Source organism: Motacilla alba, chromosome 8 (genome assembly GCF_015832195.1).
Source record: "Motacilla alba alba isolate MOTALB_02 chromosome 8, Motacilla_alba_V1.0_pri, whole genome shotgun sequence".
Classification (NCBI taxonomy): Eukaryota; Metazoa; Chordata; class Aves; order Passeriformes; family Motacillidae; genus Motacilla; species Motacilla alba.
The window spans coordinates 9,396,062-9,409,689 of NC_052023.1; the positions used below are offsets into that span (position 1 = coordinate 9,396,062).

General features: G+C 46.8%; 2 protein-coding genes across 3 annotated transcripts in view; one reads left to right on the top strand and one right to left on the bottom strand.

Annotated features, from left to right (window-relative positions):
- TESK2 (testis associated actin remodelling kinase 2) overlaps positions 1-7,883 on the top strand; it is a 76,509-nt gene extending 68,626 nt beyond the window's left edge. For both annotated transcript variants that reach the window (XM_038144023.1, XM_038144024.1), the window contains 2 exons: positions 1,095-1,230; positions 3,069-7,883. In XM_038144023.1, the coding sequence (XP_037999951.1) occupies positions 1,095-1,230; positions 3,069-4,081 (1,149 nt within the window). In that variant the 3' untranslated portion in view covers positions 4,082-7,883. The remainder of the gene's footprint in view (positions 1-1,094; positions 1,231-3,068) is intronic.
- A 629-nt stretch (positions 7,884-8,512) lies between these two features.
- Positions 8,513-13,381, bottom strand: TOE1 (target of EGR1, exonuclease). Its single transcript, XM_038144025.1, has 7 exons — positions 13,224-13,381; positions 13,104-13,144; positions 12,896-12,992; positions 12,579-12,737; positions 12,020-12,279; positions 10,530-10,701; positions 8,513-9,452 (listed from the first exon to the last, which is right to left on the bottom strand). Exons 1-7 carry the CDS (start codon positions 13,335-13,337, stop codon positions 8,664-8,666), a joined length of 1,632 nt encoding a protein of 543 aa, XP_037999953.1. The 5' UTR covers positions 13,338-13,381; the 3' UTR covers positions 8,513-8,663.
- Positions 13,382-13,628: the final 247 nt, after the last annotated feature.

The following is a 13,628-nucleotide window of genomic DNA, read 5'->3' on the forward strand; positions in this document are numbered from 1 at the left end:
TGCTAGAAGATGTTCTGGCATTGCTGATCATACCTGTTGTCTTCAGAAAGATCCATCTCAAACAACCTGCAGGGCAGTATCAGTGAGGTCTTTGGGGTTTTTTTGTGTACAAAGCACTACTGTTCCCATTGTAGAGGTGGGATCTGTCTGGGCTTGCCCACTCTGAGAAAACCTTCAGAAGGCTGGAAACACCAATCAGGTCAAGCAGAATCGTTTTTATTACTGGAATGAAGTTAACTTTAGGCTGCTGAATTAGATGTTGCTACCTACAGGAGGGAAGCCTGTGGCATATATACAGAGTCAATGCTCAAAATGATGAAATGCTTTCAAAGTTACTGCTTAAAGGAAGCTGCTTGCCCTGTGGTAAAATTTTAGTGTTGGACTTTGTTTAGAGATCTATATCTGCTAGAGTGAATAAATAAATATGTACTGAGAAATGCAGACTAATACATATTGATGAGCAGGGGGAATATTTTACCTGGGAAAAATGGATTTTTCTTTTTCCTAATTTATAGCTTTGTCAAATTATATAACCACCCTTGCTTCCTTACAAGATAGACCAGTACACTGAGTAGTATGGCTAATTAACAGATGGAAAAATAAACCATTTTCAGCTTTAAGATCAGCAGTGCCATTTAGGTGTGTTTTAATTAAAGCCACAAGGAGATGATGGAATAATTACAATCTTTTAAAGACTGACATAGCCATATTGTTTTGTGTAATCCTTATGAAATAACATTGGTACATAATCTCTGTTTGATAACCAGAGTCCAGAAAGAAATCCTGAACTATCCAAGCTGTTTCAAGCAAACCAACCAACCCCCCTCCCAAGCCATGAATCTCATGGTTTCCCACCTTTACAATTTAAAGTTTTTCCTTTTCCTAGAATATTTACAAACTGATGATTAAATGTGAGAGGTGTAATAGAATACTGCTTTTTTCCTTCTTTCTGTAGTTTTTTTGCAATGACAACACACTTAAAACCATTTTGAATTTCCTCAGTTTCTTCAGATTGTCCCTCTCTCTGTCCACTGTGCAAGCAGAATAGCATGGACAAATGCACATGGACTTATGTGATTTGTGTGCATTCACAGATGGATCCAAAGTTGCGTCCTTCCTTTGCTGATATTGTCAAAACACTGGAGGAGATGTTAAACCGCCTGAGAAATGAGGACTCAGAGAGAGACAGAAAGTTCTCGAACCTTGACAACAATGAAAGAAAACCAAAAGGTAAATGTCTGTATTGTACAAACATTGCTGGGTGCTCACAGCAAAGAGGAGAAAAAGCTTCATATTTTGAAAACTGATATTTGGCTATATATGGTTTTATTTATGGTTTATGAATGATTTTACACAAACCCTGAAAATTATTGTGGAGTGATGCTCTATGCTTTGTATTGTGGAATGTCCTTTGGTGAAAAAAACAGCTAACTGTTTCTTAAAGTGCCTGATAATAGTCTATCCCCAAGATCTTGAGAGGAAATTTAGAGTTCATTTGGGAATGGGTTTGTAAATTGCTGATAGTATATGAAAATCTATAAATTTTTGATTTATTGCTGCCATACTTAGTACATATACATAATTTCTTTGGTGTATGTTACTTGTAATATTTAGAGGCTTCTTAAATTCCTTCAGGAGGAAGAGCACAGAAGATGCAAGAGTATTATAAAGTACCTAGAAATACTCTGAAAGACGAGAAAAGATGAGTCCCAGGTCTGCTTGGGAATGTTGGCCTTGAAAGGTTTTCTCTAAAGCTGTCTGGTGCCACCTGGTGTGGGGAGCAAACACTTGTAGCCTGGGCTGTATTCTGACTTGGGTGTTTTACGTTGGTACACTTCTGGCATTAGAAACTTAAGAGTACATTAAAAATAGTTTATTATATCATGTGGATATACAAATATGCCACATATTGACATAACTATTGATCTGTAATATAGTTGTAGATTGAAATAATTTTTCTCTATGTCAAACCACATAGAGTTAATGCATGTGGTAGTTCTCCCACACTTGGAAAGCATCTAAAAGAAGTGTGAGTTAAAAAGGAAATTTGTTTGTTTGTTTAGGGTTTTTGTTTGGGTTTGGGTTTTTCTTTTGGTGTTTGGTTTTTTGGTTGTTTTTTTTTTCTGACATTCTCCCTTTGGAGTACATGTACAAAACAAGTACTTCTCAAAGAAGTGTTACGTGTTGTTCTTTAACTTGCATAGTCTTTCCTACATGGAATGGCTGTAGTCTAAACTGTGGCAGTATTTAAAGGGAAAAGTGAAAATCCATGTGCTTATTCTGGAAATGGCAATCAAAAGGAGCTATCACTTCTTTATATTCATTTGTTATTGCTCTCTAACACGGCTCTTCAGAGGCACCTCGAGAGCCTGTGACAGATGCATGTTCCAAACCCTTGGGGAGTTAACATCTACCAGTTTCTCATCCTAATCTAGTGAAACAGCTTTTATTTATGAATGTGTGTGTGTGCAGTAGGTGCAAATACACAGGCATATGTACAACTTTTAAACCCTTATTCATTAGGGTCAGACTCTGCTATATCTCCAGTTTTGTATTGGATAATGTACTGAAAGAAGGCTGGGATAGAATAGAATGACTTAAAATTTGCATGGTACAAGGAGAGATTTTTTTTTTGTCTTAGACATTCCCATCAGAGTGAAAAAGTGCCAATTTTTTTGGCAACTATGTTTTGTACTGGTTCTCTTTTGTGGTCAGTAGCACCAACAGACCCTGGGCAACCTCTGCAGGAAGCCGGGATGATAAATCTAGAAACATGCAAATTGTTCTTCTCCAACTCCACCCTGTGCCATCTCTGCTGTGGCAGTGTACTGGCAGCAGGGAAGTTTGCAGGGGCTTTAAATACACTGAGGAGAAGAGAAGAGAATGGTGTACTTGTGTTTGTGCAGCAACTTAAAAGGAAGGAGCAGACATGTGCTTATGGAACATAGTTTGGAATATCAGAAACAGAGCTTTTTTCTTTACAGTGGTCATGAAGGCTCTGTGAGTGAGCAGGTGCACAGCTATGTGGAGCTTCTTTAAGCTAAGAGTGTTTCTCTTTTTCTACTCAGGATCAATTGACAAAGGACCAGGAGTAAAACGTTTGAGTTCCTTGGATGATAAGATCCCACCCAAGTCACCCCGTCCGCGTCGGAATATCTGGTTGTCACGCAGCCAGTCAGACATCTTCTCTCGCAAACCTTCCAGGAAGATAAACGTGCAGGACCCCTACTACACACCAAGCAAAGGGTTAGGCCGGAAAGTTAATCCCTTCAGTGCCCGGGAGGACCTCAAGGGGGGAAAGATCAAATTCTTTGACATGCCAAGCAAGTCTGTGATTTCCCTCGTGTTTGACTTGCATTCTCCAGAGGCAGGTGGAGGCCTGAAAGCCAGCCAGTCCCAGTTCCGGCAGGCATATAGCACAGACTGGCAAGACCTTTCCCTTCTTCCTGGGAGGAGATGCAGATCACTTCCACTCTCTCCTGAATTACCACACAAGGAATATGGCCTCTTCGGGGGACTGTCTTCAACTGTTGGCAGGTGTGACCCAGCCCAGTTAGGTGCAGAGGTTCGGCAAAAACTCTTGAGTAGCACTAAATATGGTGTGTCAGAGATTCCCCCCTTTCACGCCAAGCCTCACAGAACAGAGTTTCTTCTTGCGCCAGGACAAGAAGAGGATATGGACTGTTCAGATGGGCCAGTGGCCCAGGAGGAAAATGGGTTTTGCCCTGTTCAGAACACATGTGGAGATCCAGCATGTGATCAGCCGTTAGTGCTGGCCCAGTCTGGGCCGCTATCTTACAAAAAGCTCCCAGTTGAGAATTCAGTGAACTCTGAGGGACGTGGCTCCCCACAAGTGTTTGCAGGTTGTCTCCCTTCTGAAGAGATGGAGGTAGAAGATGACCTACTGAAAATTACTCTGTTAGAGTCTACAAAGCCTCTGTTCAGTGTTAGTCCTCCCACTGAGCTGAAGAGAGAGGCATGGCCCTTCAGGGAGCAGGATGGGGACAGTCCTGCCCTGTTGTCTCAGACCTCCTCCAACATCTCAGCAAGTGGCAGCACAAAGTCAGCTTGTGACATATGAAGAGAGGGCTCAAACTGAATGTGTCCTTGAGCTGTTCCCAGTTGCTTAAACTAAGAAGTTTTTCTGCAGTGCTGGGCTTCACATTTGAAAGAGACTCACCAAGCTGGCTGTAGGACAGATAGCTGCAGACATTGTCTGAAGAGACTGATTATTTTATAAAACTTTATTTCAAATTGTGCTTATTCCCTTTCCTGATTTGAATTAGGAGGGGGATCTACTCCAGCCAGAATGGCCACATGGGTCCCACAGTCCTTCCTGGAGGCAGCAGCCAGAGCAGGCACCATTAAACAGTTTGATCTGGATTTCCAGCATGGGGCATTTTAAGGTCTTAAAGCTTCACGTAGAGTGGAAAGAATGACCCTTAGATTTTTCCCTCTTCCTCTAACTGAACATCTGCTCTAAGCCACTGCATATTTTTCATTAACATTCTGCATCAATGCACCTGAGGTAGAGCCTCTGTTTCAGAAACAGGCACGGAAGTCTTTCCGAGCTATGTTGAGCAGATAGGAATGCTCTCCAGTCCCAGAGCTGCTTTGAATGCTGTTGTAGCATTAAACAAGCTCTTCTTTCAAAAGCAGCAAAAACAAAACCCCTCATGCTGGTCACAATCTGCAGGCTGAGTCACATGACAAGTACTTTGTGATTAACAAGAAGAATCTGTTCCCTGGTGTTTCATTTTCCCTTGGGATTTAGTAATGATGTTTAATACATTTGTGCAGGGAAGCTCGCTTCCTTGTACAGCTCTTTATGTACCTCAGCCCAAATGTGGAGGAAGATTTGCCCAGGGCACAGAGAAGCATATTCCAGGCATTGCCATTTCTGGGCCTCTGAAGAAACTGCTCCTGAAAATACCAGCTGTACTGAGCTTTTGGCAGGGGGTGGGCCCTTATCTCTGAAGAGCTGAGTGGACATCATGTTCTGTTTCTGCAGAATAGTTAAATACAGTAGCTACATCACAATTGACTATTATCACTGAGCTAGAAGGGTCACATTCACCTCCCACTCTGGTACAACATCCCATCTCACTGATTTCACTGCAGTAATGATGGCTCCTCACTAGCCTGCTTGACAAAGGACAGGAATCTCCTGCTCAGGGGAAGTTGCCAGCAATGTTGTAGCCCCACGAGAGCTCTTGGAGAGGACAACTCACAGGAGGGCTTTGAATTGTCAGACTGAAGAAAATTAGCTTGTCCTAAATTGACTTTTTTTTTTCCCTCTACAGAAAGAAGCTGCTGTCTTTATTGATTTCTCCTGTCACTGAATAGGATGATCTTTTAAATTTTTTTAATTTTTTTTTCTTCCCTTGACCAGCGGGTACCTGTGAAAGAAGCAGCAACATGAGCTCTAATGCTGCTTGCTGGAACCAGCATCAGCAATCCCTGCTCTGGGATGCAATGTATGGGAAAACTCGTTCTGTGACATTTGTGCAACATCCTGCACTTTTCCACTATCATCATCCCAAAAACCATGGGATTTTCAAAATTTTATTTCATGGGGGTTTTTAAACCTATGTTATCATTCCTAAGTGAGGCAAACAGTGCACACCTGCTGAGCAGATGGCGATGCAGCAGAGTCCAGATTTTCATCCAGGTAGCCTGTTACACCCTTCCTGCTTTCTTGTAAGGCTGGATACTGTAAGCTAGTCTCTGATGGAAGCCAGACTATTTCTACTCTTCTCCAAGAAAGGATGGAGAAAGCCTTAGTTCTTTCTTGGCTGGGATGTGTATCTTTCCTGAGGTGTAGGTAGCTATTCTATGAGTTACAGCTGTGACTTCCTCTAGTGAAGTGTGTGTTAACCTGAGCAGTTCTCCCTTTGCAGTGGCTGTTATGAATGAAAGAAGCCCAGTGTTGCTGAGTTATTTAATACAGTCCATGCCAGATTAGGCAGCTGTTGGCAGCTCAAAAGAGAAAATGCCTGTGCTCACTAAGATCACCCCTTTTGGCCCACACCTCTCTGCCTCTTGAAGGTGCTGATCTGCAGAGTAGTCTCTGTCTTCTGTATTGTGTCTGCAGAGTGCAGAGCAGCTTGTATGGCTGCCACTGTGTGTGTGTAACTTTGAGGACAGAGAAACACCAGAACTCGGTTGCCTGCCTGCTTTTTTTTTTTTAATTTCTAAATTTTTTTATCTTTGCTACAACTGTATCTTCTGGGAGGGAAACCATCAGCACCAGCTTCTGTTGTCACAAGACGCATTTAGGTGTGACTTCAGACAAACAAGCAATAATGAGTAGTTTACTTCTGGATCACCAGGCTGAGGGAAGCTGTCCAGCAGCCTGACCGGCGAGCACACGCACACCTCTGGCTGCTCTGGGGCTCCTGTGAGCGAGCCCTGGCTGTCAGTGCTGACACCTCATCACGAAGCCTGTTGCCCTCCCTGACACTGACTGCGAAGCTTGAGCAGTCAGGCTTGGGGTACCCCCAGGGCACCCACTGCAGGGACCTCACTGTTCTCTTACACTGCTGTCTTTACGACGTTTCCCTGCCCTGAACAGCTCTTACAAAGCAGCAGAGCTAAAATTTTATTTTCTTAAATGTCCGCTCTAAGCACAACCAATTGACATGCATTGGGCACAACTATCAACATTTCTGGCTCTTGGTACCGAAACGGAGATGTCAGAAACAGAAATGCCAAGAAGTAGCAGCTCAGGCCTTTCCTGGATTGGTTTGCATGGGAAGAGGCATGCGTATGAAACCGGAGTAAAAGGTCATTTTAAAAATTGCAAAGTGGTTGCTGAAACCCAGTGTTTCCAAGGATGCAGTTGGAAGTCGTAACATCTCACCCCTTTGGCTGCATAGAGCTGAATCTAGGCTGCACCTAGTAATTCCTAGGTTTTGTGCCTACTGAGGTTGCTTTTCTACAGAGGGCCATTTTCTGACAGCTACTGATAAACATGATTTTGAACATGTGGTCAGCAAACTCCTTGTTTTATAGTGACGTGACAAAGTTTTATCGTGATTGGATTTTACCGTGATTTTGACTTTACAGGAGCAGTTCTTGCTCTTTTAAAGTACTTTCTACACATTGCTACACATCTCCCTGAAGAGATCAAAGATGTTTTTAATTCACTTTAAATCTATGTTGAGTTCAATGAAATGTCTGTTATAAGCTATTTTTGTTGTGGTTGCAGGTTGATAAAATGCAGCCAAGAGAATGCATGTGAATTGCTGCCCCTCAAAAGCAGCACAGCCAAGGGGCTGTAGCAGACTTGTACTTGTTGGAGAGGCATTGACTTATTATGTGTAACAGAACGTTGGTATTTTTTGCCAGTACAACTAAAGACACTTGAATAATTCCTGTTTGCACTTAATGCTATTGTTTATATTGCATGTCACTACATTTCTATGCAAAACAAATAACTTTTTTTTTTGGGAGGAGGGGCAGCCAGATATTTGATTAAGTATAAAGATCTTTGCGAGATGATCTATTTTCGTATTTATGAAGGAGTTTTACGTCTTAATATTTTGCAGTCTGTAAATAGCTGAACTTGTAATTAAAGGCTTAGGAAGAAGTTTGTAGCCTGTGTATAATAGTAAGTTAACACTGCCAGAAAAAAAATCTTTGCAAAACAACTTTTCTAATATTGCGGATATTTATGAATATGTAAAGAAAGCACGTCTTGTTTTTATGTTGATTGACCTTCTGACTTTTTTGAACTATAGAAATGGTGTATGTTTTATTGGAACTGCAATAAGAAGTAACCAAAGATGAATCCACTTAAATATTTTCATAATTTTTTTCTTGGTCAGGTTTTGTAAACTTTCCCAACTTGCTTTCAAAATAAAAATGAAATCAAGGCCTGAGTCTCGTGATTAAGAGGACAACTGCTCTAAGTTAAAAAAGCTGGCTTGAATGCTTACTTAAAATCGAAATGCCATTAATACCTGGATTGAGATTGTATTTGCTATTACTCAGTGCTGAGTTGTACCCAAGGAAAACTCATCCTCAGTAAATGTTATTTCTCTCCTGCATCTCATTGAAGAGTTCCACTACTGAACCCATGAGACTCAAGGATTTTTTTTTCTGCTCTGTGTTACAGTGCTCTAAAGGGTAGGCTGTATCTTGTGAGCTACCAGCTAGGATGGCTTTTGATAATAGCCTGCAGGGTGCTTGCCATGGTGGCTCTGTTCTAGCCCTAATGAGCTTCAGTAGCACAGGAAGCTGTGCAGTTTCTCAGGATGACATATCTGGCTTTCAGCCCTACTGCCTCTCCCCTTGGAACAAGTCTGAAGACCTGCTATGGCTTGGTTCTGCATGCAATTAGCTGGCTCTAGAATCAGCACATTCCCATGTGCGAGGAATTTTCTCTTTCCCTTCTCTTCTGTAGGGGCAAAGGTCTCATCTGCGCGTGCTCTAACCAAAGGTGCATTTCCCCCCTTCAGCCTCATCCCTGCCTTCACATCCCAGCATGCCACTAAGGAACACGGGCAACTCCAACTGAGAGCAATTTAATCGGTCAGATGTTAAAACACAAATAAGAATATGAAACCTGTTCCCTTTTTGGCAAGTTCTTGATGGAAAAAAGAACTCCAAAACTTGGAGAAGACAAAAAAAAGCACAGTTTAGTGAGGAGTACTGGAGCTTTATGCACTGTCCCAGGCCAACTTCATCTTCTCGCTGTGAGCTTTGGAAGATTTAGAAAACAAGCTCTTCACTATTTGCAGTGGCACTGATTTCCCACTAAGGTACAGTTTATTATGGCAGTCTGGCAACCAGGGCCCTGCAGCGGTGTGTGTATTTTTCCCTTGCTTGAGCATCCAGACGTAAGCCATGATGTAGCCAGTCATGAACGCATCAAAGCCAGCTCGGTGTGTGCCCCCCTGCGAAGGAGGGCCATGGGTTTCCTTTTCCTTCCCTGCAGCACCTGCTGCTTCAGTCTCATGGGTGGCTGGGTGACTGGCTGAGCCCAACCCAACCTTTGACTTCTTCTGCACTTGGTCACTGTCAGAGGCGTTTCCCTTGGCAGAAGGGCTCTGGGCAGCTGCTCCCTGGTCAGTTCTTTCAGTGCTTCCCAGATTCTCTTCCCAGTGTGTGCTGGTGTCTGAGCTGACCTCTGTTTCCATGTCCATGGAGATCTCCTCCAGTGGCCTGCCCTCCCCGTTGGGTGCGATCTCTGCCAGCTCTGTGGCAGCTGCAGGCTCATAGCAGCTCTGCTTCCGTGGCGGTTCCTCCTCCCCGTTGTGAGCTTGCTCCACGTTGTCCCCTGAGCTTTCCTGCTGGAATGCCGTCACGAGCACTTTCATGTTCTTCCGATGCTTCCATCTGTGCTTCCGTTTCTTTCGCTTCTCCCAAAGCTTGTCGTCCTCGTCAATGATGAGGTCGATGTTATGAGACTCGGGACACTTCACCCCTTTTGGACACCACCCATAGGCCTAGCAAGAAAGAGAAAGGGATGTGTAGCCTCCATCTCGCTGGTTAGAGCAGCAATCACCATAATGTCGAGTGGAGCTAGTTATTCCCTTCCACTGAGGGCTTGTGAGGCTGGAGCAGGAACAGTGTCCAGTTACAGCCCCCCAGCACACAGGAAAGGTGCTGACACACTGTACTGGGGACAGCACACAGCACATAAGCAGAGGCCAAGGAAAGTGGGTTTGTTCTACCTGGAAAAGACAAGGCTGGGGGAGGGGGATATCTGGTTGGTGTCTGCAGGTACCTACAGCAGAGGTTACGGGCAAGATGGAGCTAAACGCTTGTAAGAGCACAGGGAGAGGGGACCTAGTAACAATCAGGGGAAATTATGACTAGAGATGCCGATAAACATTTTTCATGTAGTGGTCAAGCACTGGAACAGGGACCTGGAGTTGTTTTTTAATCTCTGTCCTTACACAATTTCAAAATTTACCAAACAAGGCTCTGAGCAACACTGAGGTCATGGTTGGATGAGAAACTTCCAGAGATTTCCTCAACTTATGTTCTGTGACAGAATGTACAACAAGTGGAAGAGTTCCTTTTCTCCATGAAGCACCTGAAGCCAGTTATGATCTGACCAGATGGAGTCTTTGCTGCTGTAGCTGCACTAGGACGAGCTCTTGTGGATCACCATGTGCTACAGTGCCAGAAGCTGCAGACAGGTAATAATTTTTTATATCTAATAGAAGATAAAGGGATGGGTAGAGGTGGCACTTCTCTCTTGTAGGACAAGCCAAACTAACGCAGAACTTGCAGCCTCCCCAAGACAGCATGGGATACTGTAACTCATACTGTTCCACTGTTTAGGGCCATAGACTCTCTGTTGGAATCTTCCTAATGAAGCCTGTAGGGTTCCCCACCTCCGAGCAGAGCACACTACTGCCCTGTCTGCCATGAAGCCATCCAAAGCTTGAAAATGTTCCTTGTACTATGAAGCAGGTAAGGGGAAGTTGCCAGGTGCTTTCCTACAACTTCTGGCTCGGGCCACACGTGCCCCTTTCCATGGAGTCAGGAAGGGAGCGGGGATTTGCGTTACTTACGGAAAACTTCTCACAGACGGGCACCTTATTCCCCCCGGCAGCACCGTGGCTGTCCTCCTCCAGGGAGCAGCAGCGGTAGTCGATGTAGCGGGACACGTTGGCAGGGTAATTGCAGAACTCCACCGTGAGGTGCTGCCCGCTCGAGTCCCTCAGCTTGCAGTTCTCTCGCTTGCTGGAACAAGAGGAGCACACAGTTACTGTGGGAAAGACCAGACAAACAGACACAGAGCAAACACTGCTCTCCACTAACTCTCAACTCCATGACTTTCCTGCTCCTGAGCTCCAGCCCCAGATGCTGGAAAGGAATTCAATCCCAAGAGAGCAGCTTTAGTAAGTTGTTGTTTCCGTGCTGATTCAAAGGGGTTTTTTTTCTTATGCTGACACAGAGGAAGGGAAAGCAGCATCTCTGTTGAAGGTGGAGGAGAAGGGGATGCACAGTTTGGTTTTTTTACTATAAAGGGCACTAAGATATGTGTTTGTCTTTATAATGGTAATGGACAAGGAAAGATGCCCCAAAATGAGGTACTGTGCAGACCATCCAGCAGGCACCACCCGGGCAGGTTGAACCGGGGCAATGCAGGCAACAAGGAAAAGGTTTTCATTTCATGAAAAAAATCTGATCTCTGTTTTCTTTCAAGAGCTGGTTAAAAGGTCAAAACCTTTGGAAGGCTCTACCTAATGAGAACTTGGGTTAAAACATTTAAGACGTCAGCTTAGAAAGCTATTTTTATCTTGTCAAAACAAAGCACTCTCATGTTTTGAGAACGGCCATCTTGAATGTTTTCAGACCTGTCAAAGTGGCATTTCCTGAGATAAAATAGTCACAAAAAATACCATTTCTCCTCAAAACAGAGCATGACTTGAGCTTTATGGAGATCCCAGGGGCTTTATCACTGCCAGGGGCTTGTTTAGATTGTGTGGGCCCTGTAGAATGTGGGGCCAGACTGCAAAGCACAGATGTGTGTCCTGAACAAGAGCACAACCCCACAACCCTTGCTTGGAAGAAGTGATGGTAGTCAGAGTGGGCCATGGGCATCTCGTGTGTCGGACATGTGATAGAGCTGGTCAGTGTCAAGGAGTGCAGGGAGCACCCACCCTTTAACTGCAAGTGTCCCTCACAAAACAGAGTTATAATCAGCAGACCTGCAGGACAGCCCTGGTTTCTTTTCTGTGGGAAGTCCTGCCCTGTGGCACGGCTGGTCAGAGCCAGGCAGTGACCCAATTGGATCTCAGATCAGGCCACTGTGGTCAGCTTTCTACTGGCACCAGTTCTGCAGTTCTCTCCCAGCTGCTGCCCACCAAACAGGTACGGCCTATTAAAAACAAACCCATTCAGAAACAGGCAAAGCACAGGGCAGAGTCACCTGCAAAGCACCTTCAGTCAGTGGGACAGTGAAAGGACACAGCCCCCTTGCCTGGAAGAACAAACGCACACTGACTTTCCCTTTGCCTTTCCTCCCGTAAGCGCTGAGTACCAGTGTGCTGCTCACCACTTCTTGTAGGCGTACTCCAAGTAGGAGGCTACAAAGCGGGTCTCAAACTCCGAGGCGTACTTGGTGTCGTATATTCCCGCTGGGAACATCTCGGAGAGGTCGGCGGTGAAGGTGCCGAGGCTCTCCGGGAGGTGAGCGTAGAAGCACTGGTACAGGAAGACCAGGTCGATCAGGCCGTTGTGGAGGATGAGCGGCTTCTTGGCGCGGATGAGCTCCAGGAAAAGCGTCCGGACGCTCAGGCTCTGGCTCTCGTTGCCCTGCGTGAGGAAGGATCAGTCAGGGAGCCTCAGCACTCTGACTGGCTGTCATCCTGGAGAGCCCTCAGAGGCTGTGGCAGCAGGAAGCTGCCCACAGCTACGACTCTGAACAGAGGCACAAACGTTTGGAAAAGCAACTGCAGCGAGTGGGTTTAGAGCAGCAGGGAGGTGAAAGGGATAATGCTGCAGGCAGCACCCCAGGGTGTGCCCACCTTCACGCAGGAGCGGGGGAAGCCAGCTCACTCCCAGAAACCTGGAGCAGAGCAGGCTGAGGTGTCTGAGAGGGAGTGGGCTTGTACCTTGTCGTTGCCCTTGTGGTAAGGGATCCCCTGGGAATACTGCTTGTTGAAGTCGAAGCCGTGCTGCACCAGGAACTGCACCGACTGGGGCTCGACCACGTAATCCTCGGTGCAGAGCAGCGTGAGGTTGTAGATCTGGCACAGGTACGTGTTCTCGGACTGCACAAGGAGAGCGTGCAAAGAACCCAGGGACACCTGTCAGAGGGAGCTGCCGAAACAGCCGGGACAATTCCACGGGGGAATTCCATCTCCCAGCACGTCCCCGTCTCCCGGGACCGACCAAGACAAAACGGCCGCCCCACGGTTCGTGCACGCACCTTCTCCGGGAGCTGCTTGAAACAGGCGACGCCGAGGGACAGGACGGAGCGTGTCCTGGCGGCGCTGCAGACGGCCTTGTAGCGCTCCTCGATGCACCTGGCGACGGGAGAACGGGCCGTGACGGCTCCGGCCTGCCCGTTCCCCGGGGAGGGGACACCGCGCAGCCGGTACCGAGAAACGCACCCCCCCGCCCCACCGGGCACTCACGGGCTCAGCAGCAGCTTCCTGGCGCCGAGGCCGCTCAGCTCCTGCGGGGAGACAGACACCGTCAGTGGCTGCCCGGGACCGGCCGCGCCCCTCCCCGCCGCCGCGCCCACCCCGGCTCACCGTGTCCACGGCCACGAAGGTGGCGGAGCGCAGCGCCAGCACCATGGACGGCCACAGCTCCGCCAGGTTGTCGCTCTGCACGTCCACCACCGGCACCCGCGCCGGGCCCGCCATGGCCGCGCCCGCACGGGGCCTCCGCCGCCCCGCCTGCCCGCCGCCTGCCCGCCGCGGGGCCCGCACGCCTTACCGGCTCCGCGCCCGGCGCCGCCCGCCCTCGTGGCCGGCCCGGCTTTTGCCGGCCCCGGTGGGGTTATTTACCGTTCTCAAAAGCCGTTTTCAACCGAAATTTGGAATTAAGTCAACAGGCGTTTAGCTGGAACAGCTCCTTTGGGGCCTTCCCGAGCGGCCGCTATGACCGGCGGGAGCAGAGGCGGGACCCTTTTGCTCCCGGCTTGCTGATTGGCT